This window comes from Seriola lalandi, unplaced genomic scaffold (assembly GCF_002814215.2).
Source record: "Seriola lalandi dorsalis isolate HSWRI2012SDOR001 ecotype SW California unplaced genomic scaffold, Sedor1 jcf7180002054678, whole genome shotgun sequence".
Lineage (NCBI taxonomy): Eukaryota > Metazoa > Chordata > Actinopteri > Carangiformes > Carangidae > Seriola > Seriola lalandi.
Window position 1 is genome coordinate 2,865,809 of NW_019525231.1, and position 19,172 is coordinate 2,884,980.

Below are 19,172 nucleotides of genomic sequence, written 5' to 3' on the forward strand. Positions count from 1 at the left end.
TATTTAACCAAAAACAAAATTTTGACATTTCCAAATGCTGATAGTATCCTCTTAAACTGACAGAATCACGTTTTACTTTTTATTTATACTTTTATTTACTTCTTTTAATTTCATTTCTTCACTCTCCGTACAATTGTTGGAGGCAATCAGTGCTTCAAATGTTCGCTCTAAGTTTAGACACTTGCACAGAGGTGGGGCTGCCTTGTCACACTTTCCACACTGACTGTTGTGAGAACAGTCCATCACACAGTAGTAGTGTCTCATGTCTCTTTAAATGCGGGTTGCGTAGATCCTTCATGAATGAAACCATGTGATCCAAACATCATTTGACGTCTGGCGCCTCCGACCATAAAGGAGTGGATATATCTAGAGACCTGCGAGAAGGCGTGAGCGGAAAAAAACATTTCTCCAACTGCCTCTCCTCCACACCGGGTCGACCAACCATCGGCGAACCCCAACCTTCGAAGGTGCGGTGGGTGAAAGGCGCGCCGGTTTGACTTCTGGTGAGTCAGCTTTGACTAAATCAAAACTGAATTTCCATTCAAAAACTGCTGAATATAGACGTGCTGTTTTGCTGAGTGTGCACGGCCACCACCGCTGCCATGCCGTTATCGCCGCCAAGTGCGCTCGCACTTATGTTACCGCTTGTCCCGGTGCGCTGCCGCCGCCGCCGCTGCTGCCGCTGCCGCCGCCGCCGCTGCGCTGTCCTGTTCAGCCGAACTCACAGCAGCGCCGCTGCCGTTTAAAGGGCAGTAGTCTGGTAGTGCTGAATCATCACGAACCGGTCGTCATCCAGCTCCGTACATGCTCTACCGAGACCGGGTCGGTCGCTCGACCGCCACGCCGACCGTTCATCCGGCGATTTCATAACAACACAGACAAAGGGGGTGTACGTTACGTACGGTTGTCAAGCTTAAAAAGAAGCCATGTGTCGGAATTAGAAGACCGTGCGGGGAGTTCGAGAGCAAGTCCTCTTTCTGTGCCGCTGGTACGCCCGGGGATTCCCTTGTTTTCTGCCTACTAAATGACTAAATATTTAGAAAGGTGAAAGAAAGAGGATATATGGGATACATTTGAACGTAGAGTAACAACTTAGGACAGCGGAAACCTTCGAAAACAACACATAACCTCAACGTTAGCTTCTCCGACTGTCCTCTCTTCGGGGTGCTGAAGCGGCAGCGGTGGACACAAACTGAAGCGACCCGCTGTCGCTTCACAAACTGACTCTTTGTCTGTTGCTGCTGCACAGGTAAGATGGCCAGTCAGCTGTTTGTTAGGTATGCTGGGATTTTATCTGTTTTTGCGGGCGGGTTTACTGACTCTAGCGGTAACCTTTCGTCTACTCGCTGCTGGCTTAGTTGGCCGTGTGACATAAGTAAAATGTGATGAAAAAAGGGCAGCGACCACAACAAACAGCCCCGGCTGTCATTGTGTTGTAACTGTCAAACGTCCGGCGGTTAGCTACTGAATATGTCCTGGCTGTTAGTGAGAGGGCAGCGGTGACTCTGCTGGAGCGGCTGTTTTGACATTTGCTTTGTGTCAGACGCTGTTCTTCCGACAGGCCTTCAGTTCATGTGTATCTACTGACATTAGGTGATACATTTTTACGTCTAAAGGAGTTGTGCTGTCGGTTTAAACGGAGAGATTCGGTCTATTTCCTGGCGTGCCTGGTTGTACACCGGCTGCACTCGCGACAGAGATGCTGATTCATCACAACGTTGTTATTTCTCAACGTTTGCGCGAGCGGAGGCATGAGGGAGCCATGGCAACATGGCACCGGCGGCAGGCGGGCGGACAAAGGTCTGGCGCGAGGGAAGGAAGAGCTCGGTTTATATTGGGGGCTTGGCTCTGAAACAAATAGGCCTAGTCGTGTAGTGGATGTTGACGTGTTTCTTGGATAATTAGAGCTCATGTGGGCTGAGGAATGAGTGTTTAAAATGTGACAAATGTTAAGTATGTTCATTTTTTTCAGTGAGGTTTGGTTTATTCAGCCCCTTTTAATACATCTTCAGTCAGTGGATTTAAAGCATATGGGAACAATGTGCACACAGGCATGATAAGTAACATGCACTAAATTATTTAGTTGCTTAACCAGTTTTTACTTTTGAGGTATAACTGGGACAAAACAATCTCACAGTCACAAGCAAACAACCAATGACACCTGCTACCCTTGATGTTGTGCAGGGACCTCGCTCACTTTTATTTATCAAGTCTACAAATCATAAGTTAGCCTTGTGTGTGAATATAATTTAGCAAATGTGGTCAAAAACAGATGAAGGCTGGAGGGAAGGACACATTCTCGTGGCAGTTAATGTTGGACATTGACTGCTCATGAACCCACACAGGCTTGTGCTAAAAAAAGAAAGCACCTCAATGAACTATAATGCCTTGCAACAGAATATCCTCTGATTGATCTCTAGTAGATGGGCCATTATCAGCTGCCTGGTACCAACCTATGAGCATTGCAACTCTTAAACACAGAAGAGTAATAGGGAAGCTCTGTGGGCACAAGAAAAACAGAAACTTCACCCCCTAATGACTTGATATCAGCAGCTTTAGTTAGAGTCAGCACTCTGCGGAGTGTATCAAAAGTATGTAGTAAGCAAGTTGGCAAGTACTGTAATAGAGGGTCATAATGATGAAACAGTTGTATCAGTATTGGAGAGAAGAGCACCCCCAACCCCCCTTACTGTCTTTCTCTCTCTCTCTCTCTCTCTATTACACACACACACACACACACACACACATACACATTTTTCCCATTTCCTTTTCTCATTGCGTGTATGCACACACACAACCTAGGGGCTAAGCTTTTTATACTTGGTATCAGTATTTAATCAGTGCTTGAAGTGCATTTCTCTGTCAAGTACTTTCCCCACTTCCCTGGTGTTCATGGTAATTGAACGCTGACCAATGCTTATGTGTGCAACTTTGCTGATGGTGGCGGAGCGGCAATGCGCGCAGAGCAAGGGGGATGAAGGAAGAGGGAGGAAGAATGAGAGATGGGATTTGCGGAGAGATTGAGAACAAGGACCTTTTTGTCTTCAAGGCATTCCCCTGAAAATGCTGAGGCGAAGCAAATGCGCTCCCGCTTGACAGATGGCGTTTTCACTTGTTACTTACCACAGCTAGTTTCTTTGCCTTGTCGTGTGTGTGTGTGTGTGTGTGTGTGTGTGTGCATGTGAGAAAGTGTGCAAAGAGAGTAGGAGATATAAAACACCTATAAGATGCTAAGATCTAGTTGCTGTAGGGTGTGTGTGTGTGTGTGTGTGTGTGTGTGTGTGTGTGTGTGTGTGTGTGTGTGTGTGTGTGTGTGTGCACTCATATAAACTTGTTTGATTTCCTGATTCCATGTGCAGGGGTCAAGTTGATGAAACACTGTGTAAAACTTCCTCTGGCTGTGTGTGGAAGGAGTGATGGGACAGGAGCTATTGAGCTAAGACAGGTGTTCAGTCCAGAGCAAAGAGACGTATTTACGTTGATAGTTGTTAGTTATAAGTTGATTAATTGATTAGATAATCAATCAGCCACAGTTCTCATCAATGAACAGTTGCTTAAGTTTTTAAACACAAACATGCCCAAAAATTACTGGTTCCATCTTCTTAAATGTGCATATTTGCTTGTCCTTAGTGATATTATACAAAATATGTTTCTGCTTTAGACCATTGGTCAGATGACACCAGCTGCTTGAATATGTCAGCTAGGGCTTTAGGAAGTAGTAAAGGACATTTTTCACAATTTTTTGATATTTTACATAAAGTAATTGTCAGATTTATCACTAATGAAATGAATCACTGTTCATGTTATCGATTACTATTGTTTTAAAAACTTTTGTTCTCAAAGTGTTCAGTGTTGATTTTGACTTAAAGCGGAGGAGCTGTGCACAAATCTAACAATCACAATCTAATATTAGAAAAATTATAATCTAACCCAGGAAATATCTAATTAAGAAATAAACAACACTAAGAAAGTGAACAAGTGTTCACTGCAACCCTAACATTATGGTCGGTAACAAAACTTTAAGGTTCAATACCCGGCCTTAAGTGTCAATGAGGTGTTTATTCAAGTCTATAATCCTGAGGTGGTGGTTAATAGTTAATCATATTTTGGTGTTGTGCACCATTATATTGTAATATGTTGTTGTGTTGTTCCAAAAAACATTTTCAGCTCCTGGATTACATTAAATAAGAAGCTTCACAAAGGCAGCGTTTATTGCAGGGCTATAGTACTGGATTGCATTGGATTGCACAGGTGTTCACAATATTGTGTCCATGTCCTGTGTGTGTCTGTGTGTATGTGTATGTGTAAGAGAGTTAATGTTTGGGAGATCATTTGTAAGTGGCATCTGTGTATTTATGATCTTCTTTACTACTGGGATCCATTTCAGAAGAAGTCTTGTTATGCTTGCAAATTTCTGAGAGTGAGAGAGAAGTAAAAAGAGGGAAGTAAACGCAGGAATAAAAGATGGAATTAGAGAGTGGGTGAGAGAGAGAGAGAGGCAGAGAGAAAAGGAAGCAGTGGGGCAGATCAATAGTTGAGTGTTTTTTCTCCACAGTAATGATGAAATATGGTGTAAGCAGATCTGGTGCATAATCATTGCTGTGCTCCACTGTTTTTTCTGCTTCTGTGTGAGTGTGCTGCTTGTCCTTGTGTGTGTGTGTGTGTGTGTGTGTGTGTGTGTGTGTGTGTGTGTGTGTGTGTGTGTGTGTGTGTGTGTGTGTGTGCGCGCGCGCGCGTGTGTGTGTGTGTGTGTGTTCATGTGTTCAACATACCATCCCTCTACAAGTGTCTTGACTCCTTATTTACATAACCTCCCTGAGAACCGGAAAATGTATGAAATCAAGATAAAACCCATTGCAACATGCACAAGAAGTCAAAAGGATTAGGAAATGGAAAACAAGTTTAAGTTCAGTCTAAGTGCCTCACATTACTGATCTAACCTTCTGTCCTGTAACGGTTGTGGTGTTCAAACACTAAGCAGATCCTCTGTATCAATAATCACTCTTTGAGTCAAATTCTCATGTTTTCCCTCGGAGGACCAGTGGGTTTATTGTGAAGCTTTCTGAGAAGGCTCCAATTAAAGGAGACTACTTAGTGCCACACACACACCAACAGACACACACATACTTCACATACACACATATACCCTAGCAAGGATTTTGTTTTGCATGCAGGGTTGAGATATTGAGAATGGCGTTTAGCTGTGGAGATGCAAGGCCCTGGTAACAGGAACATCCGTACCAGCGGTTGTCTACCAGTTGCATCATTTTATGCGCCAACTTGCCGCATTTTTTAACTGCAGTGTGACGATCCCAGGATTGTGGTATGAGTTTCTGAACCTTTAAAAAAACACACACACACACACAAAGTGTGGATCAATGCCAATGAGTAAAGAGGGAGAACAAAGATATGAGTGGGCCTCAAATGTAGCGCAAGCTCTTTGCCTTCACCTGTGGCATAAAATTATTTCCGTGCAATGACAGTTTTCCACAGAGTTTCAGTTTCTCTGTTCACATTAAAATCTAGTTTGGAAAACACATCAGAGGTGCTCTGAACTGATGTGATGGGATATTAGCATGTGCGGTCAGGTTTAACTTAATAACCATTTTTAATTATGACACCTGATTAGATTGTGTTGTGTAGCACTGCATGTTGCCCTTTTTTATCCTCGTATTAACATCTAAAAGCAGCATTTTCATTCACATTGTCTTTGTACACAAAGGCTGCACCTAACAATTATTTTCACTCTTGAATAATCTGCAAACTCATTTTTTGATTGAATCGTTACATTGTTTTGGTAAAATGTCAGAAAGCACTAAAAAAATATCTCTCACAGTCTCTCAGAGTCTAAGTTAACATCTTCAAATGTCTTGTTTTGTCTGAGCAACAGTCCAAAACCCAAAGAGATCCAATTTACCATCAGAGACAAAAAAGAAAACCTGAAAGTATTCACACTTTAGAAGCTGGAATCAGTGAATTGTTCGGCCTTTTTGCTTTAAATATTACTTAAACGATTAATTGACATTGTGTTCAATATGCCATCTGAGTGATACAAAATTTTTCATTTTGATTTCCATTGTGCTTCTTTTGCACTGGAAAATGCACAATATATTATTAATAGGATAAAACAGAAATACATTTGCATGATGTGCAAAGAAGCGCGTTGTTCACATACAAAACATTCATGTTTTTCAACTTTAGAGAACACCTTGGAAAATGCTCTTTTATAAGGATAAACTTTAGGTTTGTAGCATGTCTTTGGTCGTCTGTTTTTTTGAGACACAACTTATATGAAAATTTCCACATGAACATGTCATTTAAAAGGGTGTAGAAAGCATGACGTGGAAAGAAAAACTTAACTGCCTGTATGAAGGAAAGTGAACAGTGCACACATGCACATGCCCACATACTTTGTGTATTAGTGTATGTATCATACCATCTTAAATGAGTGACACCAAACGGGAAACCTTAAAAGGGCCTTCACGAATGTCCCAGTGCAAAATGCCACTGCTCTCCATTGCACCTCTATGAGCTGCAAACCAAACACATCACCCCGTGTGCGTTCCTTCCTGTTGTTATATATTAAGAAGCCTCTGATGACACGTCCTCATTAATATGACTGATAATGATAAATGCAACCCCACAGTCGCACGATGCTTACCTTGCTGTTGCACTGAAACTTTCTCTTTGTCTCAGGTTAGTACGGCTGACCAGGGATGTGCTGCGTCTGTGGGAAATAAACTTAACATGTTGTTTAACTTATTCCTGTCTCCCTCACAGCCCTCTGTTTGTTATTCACACGCACACACATACACACAAAGAGAGAACCAACTTAACCTACGGTACATGTTTCCCCTCCTCTTCAAAAGAAAAAAAAGAACTATGAAAAAAAAAAAAAAAGGGAGCCAGAGCTCAATTGCCTGACAGTGCAGTTTTTTTGCTTGTGTTGGGAAATTTGTCATCACACTCCGACTTACTACCTGGAATGGGAAAAACGTGTCGACGCCAGGACTTTTTCTCGCCTTTAATAACACACTTGCACAAACACTGTCTCGCGCACACTTAACCAGCGTGCACACACACTCACACACACACACACACACACACACACACACACACACAATACCCTTTTTGAACTCTCAGAAAAGTGTGAAAGTGATCGCTCTTCCCTCTCCATATATTATAATATGTATATGAGGCGCCAGACTCGTCTTCTCCTTCACTTTTCCCTGTGTTTTATTCGTCTCCTCTGCTCTGCTTTCTGTCTGTGTTATCATGCTTATTTCACGCTCTGCATACCTCCCAGTTAATAGCTTCCTGCTCTTTCTCCAAACGCACACGTACACACACACACACACACGCGCGCACACATGTGCTCAAACTGGTGTTTTCTCTCCCCCTCACTCTTCAGTTTCTCACCCTCTCTCCATGGTCCTGTATCTCTGCTGTGAGCCTGCTCCCCCTCTCTTCATACACAGGTTGCCATTATCGCTGATCTGATTCCTAATTCTCAATTAGCCTCCACACAGTGCTCATTGTTAATTATTTACCAACTCCCTCACCACCCTGGGCCCACAGTAGATCAATGAGTTCAGGCACTGCTCCTTTTTTTTTTTTTTTTTTAAAACAAAGGCAAGGTGGACAGCAGCCAGGAGCTGAGTTTTGTGGCACTCTCTGAGGTTTTGATTCACACTCCTTACATTTCGCTCTCTTTGTGCCTTTCCATCATGTCCGCTCTGTCCTAACGTGTGTCTCCGCTGCCTCTCTCTGCTGCCATCCTTTGTGTTCTTCATTATTGCTCAGAGAGTTGCCTGAGGGAGGAGGCGCAGTTAAGGCAGTTGTTATGGTAGGATTATTCAATAAAGACAGACTTGCCACTGCATCACAAATGACTTGTGACTCTTACAATCTATTCTTGATCATCCTCTGTATGCTGGCTTGTTTATGCTTGCGTACACCCACACACACCAGCCCCCAGGTCGTTTTTGAAGCGCCTAATCTGGCTACTTATTTTACTGTGTGTGTGTGTGTGTGTGTGTGTGTGTGTGTGTGTGTGTGTGTGTGTGGATGTCTGTGCAGCATGTCACCCGCTTTTAAGTAGGAAGTCTCTTTCTAAGAAATTCCTCTCTGTGTGGCGGTAGTGGCCAGAGCAAAAGGTTCTCTCAAACAGGATTAATTAGAGCTCTGTCTGAGGCCACACACACACACACACACACAGGTCGTCATCCTGTTTGTCTGCACTGAATGAAGAGAAAGGAGTCCTGCTACATGTCTTGTGTTGTTTCTTGTGCTCTTAATCTATCTCTATAAGTCCCATCATCGCTGAGTTCACCTTCTGCCTCACTATTACTCTTGTTTTCATCCCTTCTCCAGCACTTGATTTGTCAAAAAGACAGGATGTGAAGCTTTTCTCGTGTGTGTGTGTGTGTGTGTGTGTGTGTGTGTGTGTGTGTGTGTGTGTGTGTGTGTGTGTGTGAGATAGAGAGCAGAAGGTTGTGGGGCAGAGAGAGAGAGAGAGATGGTCAGCAGTAGTTTCATTGCACTGGATCAGCTTCAGAACTTTTCTAATTGGAGGTTTTAGTCGTGGTCGTTGCTGAGTTCAGGGTTTTTTTTGTTTTTTTTTCAGCCCCAATCCCCCTCCATCCATTCCTCCCTCCTTGGTCCCCCCTCCACCCAACAGCTAAGCTCTTACAAATGTGTTGAGGATGCATTTTCACTCAAACACTTTCCCACCCCCTCCTCCTCCTCAGTCTCTGCCCCCCCCCCTCGTCCTGTTCCTCCTCATCGGTGTTCCTCCCTCCATCCCCACCTCTCCTCCTCCTCCTCCTCCTGCTCCTTCCCCGTACTCACTTGCCTCTCTTTTTCTTCTCTTCTTCCTCCCTTGTCATTTGCACTCCCCACCCCATCCTCCCTCCATACTCAGCATTTTTCTCGGCTGTGGGTGTGATGTCTCCGCTGTAACGCTAATCAGCTCTGGAGACGTCAGCATTCTTTCAGTCCTCCTTCACCCCCCCCCTCCACCTTTCTTACCTAGTTGTTCTTCACCTTGCTATCTTACCAACTCCTCACCCTCTTTTCTTCTCTTTTCTTCTCTTCCAGCCATATTTTACTCATCTCCACTGCTTATCACCTCTTCTTCCATCCCCATGTCCGGTCCTCTCTGTGTTTGTGTTTGTGTATGTGTGTGTGTGTGTACGTGTGTGTGTTGTTTCTCCACTGTAACCGTAAGCAGCTCTGCTCTTGAGTCGTCAGCGTTCTTTTGGTTGCTCCATAAAAATACAGCCTGCCACAGCAAAAAAGCTGTCTGTTGTAGCAACAGTGGCTGTGGCATTGACCACACCGCAGCGACCACCCCGCAAGCATTATGGGAAGGACACCTCTGGCACTTGTGTGCTGGTGTGTGTGTGTGTGTGTGTGTGTGTGTGTGTGTGTGTGTGTGTGTGTGTGTGTGTGTCTGGGTGTGTATGCCCAAGATGAATGGCGATGCCTTTGCTCAGCAGATGATCCTTAACCTGGGTGACTTACACATGGTCTGAGCTCTCACAGAACACACACACATACAAACTAGTTTATTGCAGTTTTACACTGTGGTGTAAGTCAAGTTTTTTTTTCATCTAACCTTGATGAAATAGGACCCAAACTTAATATACAGCCCTCCTCTACATGTGTGTAGAGTGTATACAACTACCACCACTACTACCACTAGAGCTGAAACAATGAACTGATTAGTTTGTTAGGCGAACATTAAAGGTGCCCTGTAGAGTTTTAGTGTTAAATATAATTCCTCATAAAAACTATGCAGTGCCAATATTTTGGAACATTTCGAATCTAGTGTTGTTTATATCCATGTTTACGAGTGTGCAGTCTTTTTCTTCCTCTCTGCCTTTGCTGATCCATTGCTGAATTTCATGCTGCGTTACCTTCACCAACTGTCCATCAGCAGAATAATGTGACTATATCGCTTTGCCCACACGCATGTTTGTCCTCATGCTCATGCATGAGACAAACAAAACAGGGACCCAAGCATAAAACAATGGCTAGTTAGCAGTAGTCGTGGTCAGAAACTCCACATGATACCTTTCACTCAACAATTTTGATAATATGTTTATCAGTTAATTTTCTCAGTCATCTTTAATAGTTGTTTAAAAGTGTGCCACACTTAATGTCTTTGGGTTTTAGATGTTACCTTGGGCTCTGGCAAACTGATGGGCATTTTTCACAATTTTCAGACAATTTGTAGGCCAAATCTTTAAATGGTAGTTTTTAAAAAATAATTCTTTGGGCCTTTTTGTGTTTATTGGACAAGTGGTATAGTGTATTAATATAGAGACAGACAAGAAACAAGGGGAGAGAGACAAGGTCATAACATGCACCAAATGTCCAGAACTGGAGTGGGGATGTTGCAGTAATGTGTCTTAACCATTTGCCACCCAGACATCCTGGCAGATTAGTTGATGATGACAATAAACAGTTGTTGTAGACATACCACTGATACCATCTTTTTTATAAATGGTCAGTATGACTTAGATGGATTTAACTCCCAGTTAAACCAGATCTAGTTACTGTTTACTTTGTTTATAGCCAAATATGCCACATGTTTTTATCTTTATTTAACAAAATTACAAACTGCAGACAGTGATACATTTGCAGGTACCATAAATGACTACAAAGGAGCCGTACCAGCACAGATATAGATACCTTTTGTGCACCTGCAACAATGCTTTTTGCTGGTTGCTTTAATCTAAGACAACTAAAAATTCCCTAAAAATGTAATTATGTTTTCAAATATGGAATCAAACCTCTGAACCATGCATGCAGTAGATTTCTGCATGTATCATGCATTGTTTAGCACTTTAAACATAACTACATTTGCACATTTGTGTGTTTGCTGTCGACCGTTTTGCGTGTGTGTTTTATCGTGCCCCACTGGCATGGCAGCAGGGGAATGTGTGTGTGTATGTGCTTGCCGGCATGCTTTTTTTGTTTGTATGCAGATGGGGGTTGGGGTTTGGGCACTTGGGAAATAAACCAGTGCCTGGCAGGAAAACAACCTCCTTTTGCCCCCTCTGTTTTCACTGTCCCCCCTCTCTTCTCTACCCCCACCCCCAACACCCACCCTCACTCTTCGTGTCTTTGATCCATCTATTGTGCGATGATGCACCTCCAGCTGTGGAAGGCTGCATCCCAACAAAATGAGAGTGCAGTGGTACACACGGATGGAAGACACTTAGAAGAAGCTCTTTACAGACACGGTTAAATGAAAGTGTTGATAATTGACTGACCCAAACCTAATAAGCAGTGCTTCAAGTACTGAAGCTAAATGCTCCGAATTAAGCAGCGCCATTGCTCTATGATAGCAAACCTCATATATGAGTCAAACTGTAGCCTTGCTCTTTTCCCATATTCTTCATCATTTCACTGAATTTTTAACAGAATTTTTAAGTTGTTGTGCATTTGATGTGTTTTGTGTGCATGCACGATTACTCGTATGTGCTTGTCAGTACGTTTTCTTTGATCTACGGCTATTTATAACTGTAGGATTTGTGGCAGCACACATACAAACACTCACGCACCCTCAGAGACAGACAGAGGTGCATTGTGGGGGGAGGCTCACTGGCACACTCAGTGCCTTTTGACAGTAAGGAATAAGAATGAACAAGAACAGACACATTACCTTGTGTCACTTCAATGTCATCCCCTCCCTAAACAAGGAGCTTTTTTCTAAATTACTCACCTTGTGAATGACTGCAGAAATATAATTTAATTCCAAATCTGCTTCTTACTTTTTTAAAATCCATATGAAAGTATAAATATATAAAGTAAGAGAACAGGCTGTCTTTAAACAGCAGGTCGGTTTAACTAAACTTCTGATTCAGCAGTATCAGGTGTTGCAGTTTGGCTGGAGAGCAGCATTATTTATTTATCTTTTTTAAATGCATTTCACCAGTCATATGCAAGCACATCCTCATCATGTTAACCCCAACCCACCCGGGCACACCTTCACTTTTCAGGAAGAACTTAGAGGGTTGCAGAAAAAAAAAAAAGAAGAAGGGTGGGAGGGGGATAAAAAGTGACAGAGGAGGGCAGAAATTTGCGTGGCGAGGGGGGGGGGGGGGAGATCAGGAATCTGCTGAGTCATCATGACTGGTCTCATGATGATCGCTCAGCAGCAGCAACAATAGCAGCCCTTTATCGAACACACACACAAACACACACACACACACGCGCGCGCACACACTCAGGTCTGAGAGATGAGAGCCAGACCAATGCACCACACAAAGCATCTCATTGAGAGCTTGTGGAGATGCTCATCTGTGGAGCTGTGTGCTCTAAGGACTGATCTCATCTTTTGCACTTCCACGCTCCCTCTTTGTTGACTTCTGATTCACACTGCTGTGTCTCCATCCTTTTGTCCTTTGTTAACATGTTGGTGCAAATGCATATACATCATATTATCTGTTGTGCTGCGTTATTAAATATTAATTATTTTATCTAAAGTGGGTGTAGGCATCTTTATCTGTCTTTCTTCTTCACTCCAGTCTCTATGCTACAGTCTCTACTAAGGTGTGTGTGTGTTTGTGTCAGGGCTCTAACAGTTGGTTTTCCCCTGGAGTTCTTCCCACAGGTTTTACCACTTCCTCTTCTTTCACGCTCATTTCATTACTATTGGCCTGAAGCCAACCAATAAGAGTTCAACAACACAAAGGTAGTGGGCACTGTCAGTGTAACCACCAGGAAACAGGAAGTCAGGGAAATTCTGAGAAAAGTTTGTGAGTCACTTTCACTCACACACCCTGATACATACTAACTACTGATGCATAATACTGTAACATGCTCACACAACAGTGCTCCAACAGCAGATTTATATTTGGAATGTCTCCACTGGTCCAGGTATTGATCTGTAATGAATCTGTTTTTATTGACTACAAGGAGCTGTGATTGTTCTTAAACAGATTGAGGGTCTTTTTTAATGCAATTACTCTGTTATGTTCTTTGCTTATGTTCTGTGCTCTCCTGTGTCTCTGTAGGTCTGTTCAGAAGAGCAAGGCTCCTGTGGCATGACGACGCCTAACAAAGGAAATAAAGCCTTGAAGGTAAGAGAGTGCACGTTTAAAACTGAATTGTCAGTGTCTGAAATGTTGCCTTGTCTCTGTCTCACTCCCCTCCCATTTCCTCCAGGTGAAGCGCGAGCCGGGGGAGAATGGCACTAGCCTCACAGACGAGGAGCTGGTGACCATGTCAGTGCGGGAGCTGAACCAGCACCTCCGAGGGCTCTCCAAAGAAGAGATCCTGCAACTGAAACAGCGGCGGCGCACCCTGAAGAACCGGGGCTATGCTGCCAGCTGCCGGGTGAAGCGTGTCACCCAGAAGGAGGAGCTGGAAAAGCAGAAGGCCCAGCTGCAGCAGGAGGTGGACAAACTGGCCAATGAGAATGCTTCGATGCGCGTTGAGCTGGACGCTCTGAGGTCTAAGTACGAGGCGTTACAGACCTTCGCCAGGACTGTGGCACGGAGCCCCACTGTTGGGGTCGGGGTCAGGGCTGGAGGGGGTGGAGGAGGGGTGGCATCATCAGTCATCGGTCCACTCATACCAGGGAAAGTGGCAACAGCGACGAGTGTGATTACAATAGTGAAGTCAAAAACAGATGCACGGTCTTGAGGGAGGGAAAGATAGATGAGGATGTATCGGGATGGAGTTCAGCTGAATCAGAGTAATTCTTCTTCTCTACTGCTCCCCTGTCCTCCACCTGCACTGACTCCAAACAGCTGGGCGGTCTCGACCTCTTTGTCTCAGCATGTTCCTGTCACCTGTCTCAGATCAGTGCAGGTGAAGGAAAGGATGGAAGCAGAGGACAGTTATTGAGACTATAAAGATGCAAGCCCTTGGTCAGCGCATGATCATTTAGCACAGCACAGATAGACAGGGTTCCTATGGTCACTGAAAGCCTGGATAAGTCAGAGAATTTGAGAATTGGTTTATTCCAGGCCAAGGAAAAAATTTTAAAAAACATAAATGCCCCAAACTCTTTGGAATAATCATCCAATTTTGTTCAGTTGCCATTTAAATCAGTCAAATGTTCAGTGTCAGGTTTTACTGCTGGTTGATTTAGATATCTGCAAATCCAAAATAATCCTCACACATTTGCACACTAGATTTGAAGTGGTCATTTGACTGAACCAAGATGTCCAACATTAAATTAACTCCAAAAATATTCTAAAACATAGATTACATATGGTCCCTGAGTTCCAAAAGAATACACAAGATTTCACGTGACCTGCTGATTTCAGTGGCTGCAGAGAAGTCCCATCTTGCTCCACCTAGCCAAGAACTTTTTCAGAAAAGTACTATAGAAAAATATATATTACACAATGGTGGTAACTGTATTTCTACTGTTTTGTACTGTGTTGTCATTCACATGAGGTCCAAAGTGTATTCTCTGTGTGTGAATTGTTATATATCAGGAATTCTGTGAAATTCTGTGGCGCGTGTTCGTTTTGGTATTGCTATATTTAGTTAGCTGTATTTTTTTCTACAGTCTCTTCACTTTCTATGTCCGACTCTCTCTCGCTCTCCCTTATCTATTATTTCTCTGTCCTTCCATTTTTTCAATTCCAACTGGCTTCCATTATAACATACAGTACTTCCTGGATCTAACAGAAAGAGGAGAGAAAAGGACAATTGATATTTACCAAAAAAAAAAAAAAAAATGCAACATACAATAGAAAAAAGGAGATAAAGTTATTGAAAGTCAGTGACCTTATCTCAGGTGGTGAGAATTTTCAGGGAAATGGTCGTTTGAACACTTGAGCTGAATTAAGATACAGTTGTCTTCTGTCTGTTTGAGTTCCTCTCAAAAGTATATATTTGAGAAATTTGGAAGGGCAAGTGCCTTGGTCTCCTAATGTTATGCATCAAGAAGAAGTCAAGAGGACATGAGGAATTGTGGAAGGACGGTGGAGATTCAGTGGAGGTGTTTGCTTATACCTGTGCTTATTGGGATACACTGACCAATCAGGAATCGGATTGTGACAGCAATTAACTCTCGCTGTGCATTGTTGTATGAGCTGTGTAGTAGCCATCAGGATTAATAACAATACTAATAACACCCATTTATGTGACTTGGCAGTTCATCCGCTTAAAGAAAAAAATGAATGGGTCTGCAAAACAGCACGCCCCATTTACCCTTGTTTTTTTTTGTTTTTTAACACAGAATATGCTTTTTGGAAAGGTAATATTCTGTTATGAGCAAAAGTCCATGAATCAGTTTTATGTTATTTACTTGATTCTTATGTTTATGAATTTGACTGAATCGGAAATCTAAGTTATTACACCAACAGCAACATTTTTGCTCCAAAACAAAGTGGTTTATGTTGCATTCCTCTTGTTTTTAACCACAAAGCTCACTTTGCAAGAGCAAATGTGATCACTGGCAGTGCAGTCAGCTAGCAAGGATAACAAAGATATTGCTCTGAATTTCCCGTCACACAAATGGGCTGTCATCTCACATGAGCTTTACCATAATAGTAGTCTTATGTGGTGTTCTATACTCAAAGAATCTTTGTCTATGTATGGTAGAGTCTGGAGTTTTATAAAGACAATTATCTTTGCATTGTTTGTAACGACCTGTAAAAAAAAAAAAAAAAAAAAAAAAAAGGTATAGCGAAATCTGTTTGATATACAGTATCTCTCTATTTTGCAATTGTACCAAAAGTGGCTTAACTACTGAATAGCTTTGTTTTTTCTCTAGTGACTAGGCACGTGTGTGTAACCGTGAACTAGCGTGTGGTGTGCTGTGTAGGTATGTGACGAGGTAACTATAATGTTCACTATTTCATGGATATGACTTTGATTCTTGTTTGATTTCAGGCCGAAGCGGGTGATAACACTGTTGGTGACTGCACTCTTTCTCTAATCCTAAAATCTTTGTCCTCCTGGCCCCATTATTCAGCTCCAACACTGCAGACGTGTTAGATCATTTGTTAATCTGCTCGTAATCTGCACTAATTATTTGTAAATTTTAGGAAGTTCTTTTATGACAGAGCCATTTACTGTGTTTCTGAACAGGCCTTTGTGGCTGTATTTTGGTTCTTGCAGTGTTCAGAGATAATTAGTGCAGGTAACATGACCAATGAGATGAGGAAGTGTTATGGTTAACCTCACAAGCTTCATAATATGTGTATTCAGGACATCTGGCAACAGAGATGTGAAACTCAACAATGGGCCTGTATATCACCCCTACTCCTTCAGTAAGTTATTTTTTGTAGTGTGTGATAAATTTGTTTTTGCTGTGTACATTTTATATAGTTCTGTATATTTAATGTTGTTCCAGTTTTATTTGCTTTTGAACTGTTCTGTAAGTGTCAGGGAAGTGAAATAACATTTGTTATTGTATTCGGTGTTTTATGAAGTGAAGAAAATCTATTCTGCTATTAATGGGTTGTCTGTCAAAGAGTGAGGTTTACCATTATTAAGTACAATTGCCTCAAACAGTTTTTTAACCAAGGAAAACCAGATTTAAATTGAGTCATTTACTGAACTAGAAGCAATTTACAATGTTAAAAACATTACATACAAGCAGCCTTTTACCTGGACCGCTACTTTTCCACTGTGAAGAAAAAGGGGTTATCGAGCCTACTGCTGTGCAGTTATTAAGATTAGTAAGGTGTGTCCTCATCTGTACAGTACATTAATATAGAACAGGATTCAAACAGGTGAACAATGAGCAAAGGCATAGGAAGGGAATGGGTTTGAGATTTTTAAATATTATTTCTCCATAATCTTTACACTGATAACCATTTGCATGTTCAGTCGACCGTGAAACCAGAGAACTATAAATGTCAAATCAAAATGTCCAATACATTTTTTTAAATGTCTTATCACAGGAATATACTCCATGGTATTCAGATACAAACATACATAGGTATCATGCCCATTTTATTTATGTATTTCTTTAAATTTGAAAAGATTTGCCCTGTTTTTATGGGCAGAATGCTATTATTTGATTTTATACTGGATTTTTTTGTTTTCATGTATTCTTTCCTCTGTCACTCTGTTGCTTCCTGTCTGTCTTTACATTTACTTGTTGAATGTTGTTTTTCAGTTGTTTTTTTTTTTTACCAGCAAGTCCTGTGTGGTGTGTGTGGTCATGTGGTATAAAATAGGAAGAAGCACAATGTGCTGAGATTAGGTCTTTGTCAATTTGAAGCAAAATATGAAACCTGGAACTTGTCAAACTATACGTACTGTATGTGCCACTGTCAGACAATATGTTTTCACCTACTTTGTATTTTTATGCTTCTCTAGTTTAAAAAGGATGCATACTGTGTAAACATAAGTGTGTCAACATGGTGGCTGCTGTTAAATAGACATCTCTAATTATGCAAAAACTGTGTAGGGCAAAATTAGAACTCCTGCCACACAGGGGGAGTGATGCTATCGTAGTCGTCGTGTCAAGTTGTCTGTTTTATAATCGCAGGTACAGTGTGATGTGACAAGGTTACAGAGCTTATATACAGAGTGTTTAGCATTTTATACTTGGTTATAAATGCCAGCGTCAATTTGTCTCCGTTAAATCTGGCTTATGTGTTGTGGCTTACCTTGCTTTTTTCCCAGTGTCACTTAATAATTAACTGTGAAAACATGAAATCACCAAATATTTTTTATCCATCGCCAATTCAGAAGAAAACGGGATGCAAAATATACTGTAGCTGAAATGCAAAGCCTCCACTCACACTTAACAATATCATTATTTTTGTCTTCCAGACTCAAATGTCTTTGGGTCTTAGTATTTCTCCAATGTGAAGCAGTGTGTTGGGTCTCTAAATAAATGAGGTGAAATATTACAGAACTTTAATCCTAATTTTCACTCAGCAGACATGATCAGATGACAGCAGTGACCTTTAGTGATCTTCAGACAGGGCAGCTTGGTGGCTTTCCATAACAGAGTTTATGAGCTTGTAAGGCACGCTGACCTTATTTTCCCGCTGCCTGTACAGAGGTCATACCCTCCTTGTGAAAAGACATTTCATCACAAACCCAAGCAACCACTCCTAAACCGCATCTATTAATATTTTACAGAGGCAGAGAGGAGCGGTGGAGACACATCTGATAAAACTCTTACCCATTTCCCACCCCACTGATCCTATCCCTTCGTTCAAAGTGTCTGAACTCAGCAAGCCCTTCCTCAAAACATCTGATTCTTCTGGAAGATGCAAATCATTAACTCCTTATCTTGCTGCGGGGCCAATCGGTTCGCAGCCATTCACTTGTTTTCCCGTCTAGTGAATCACGCCACCGGATTCTAAAAGTCCTTTAACCTTTCTCCGATGCCAATCGATGAGAGTGAATGAAGCAAGGATTCCTTTGATCATTTTTTTTTTTTTTTTTTTTGTTTTCATCAATAATAATGTTTGTTTTTTGTCACCCCCTTCTGCTGCTCTCTCTCACTCTCTGCTGCCCCGGCCCTCATCAGTTGTTGTTAACCTTGAACATAAAATCATACTCAGAGTTCAGGTATCACATTATATTAACTTTTTTATTTCCTTTTGTAACAGCCTCCCTCTCTTATTTCATTTTCATTTTTCGTTTATGTGTTTAGTCGACATTAATCGACATTACTGTACATGTGCCGGCTGGTTAATTCAACACTTTTTCCCATTAAAAACCACGTGTGTCTGCTGGTGAGCATTTGGCCAGGTTGCTCTGGGGAGCTGGGATATTTTTTGTGTTTCTAAAAGTATATAACGGTCAGTTTAAAGCTATAGAAGAAAAGCCCTTGTAATAGGAAATTCTGTGTTTTGTAATATTTCTGTATGGGGTGTAATAAATTATTCTACGACAGTACTTTCTATGGGAAAATACTTAAAATGTGACAGTCTTTGTAAGTATTTATCTTCAACTAAATTATTGTACTTTTTTTGCAATTTGTAGATATGTAAGTGATGATGACAAGGTACTGGTAATCATGAAATTAACTGTTTCATCATCGGTCTGATGCATCTTTTAATTTATTGATGTATATACTGTATGTTTGTTGATAAACAGCTTACTTTATTTTGTATATGACCAATAAACATGTTTTAAAATGGAACAGCTTTTGTGTGTCTTGTGTAATTAAGAAATATGGGAAACAATAGTTTTTGTTATCTTTAGTTTTTTACTATTATTATTCA

General features: G+C 41.6%; 1 protein-coding gene across 4 annotated transcripts; it reads left to right on the forward strand.

The window, feature by feature from the left end:
• Positions 1 to 244: 244 nt before the first annotated feature.
• Positions 245 to 19,090, forward strand: mafgb (MAF bZIP transcription factor Gb). 4 transcript variants are annotated; one of them, XM_087178184.1, is made up of 4 exons: positions 12,166 to 12,891; positions 12,954 to 12,960; positions 13,029 to 13,094; positions 13,180 to 19,090. In XM_087178184.1, the coding sequence occupies exons 1-4, from the start codon at positions 12,815 to 12,817 to the stop codon at positions 13,657 to 13,659; spliced, it is 630 nt and encodes a 209-aa protein (XP_087034310.1). In that variant the 5' UTR covers positions 12,166 to 12,814; the 3' UTR covers positions 13,660 to 19,090. The 4 variants fall into 4 exon arrangements, with proteins under 4 accessions (XP_023277930.1, XP_023277928.1, XP_087034310.1 ...); XM_023422162.2 differs by lacking the exons at positions 12,166 to 12,891; positions 12,954 to 12,960 and adding an exon at positions 245 to 1,249; XM_023422160.2 differs by lacking the exons at positions 12,166 to 12,891; positions 12,954 to 12,960 and adding an exon at positions 245 to 503.
• The last annotated feature ends 82 nt before the right edge of the window (positions 19,091 to 19,172 follow it).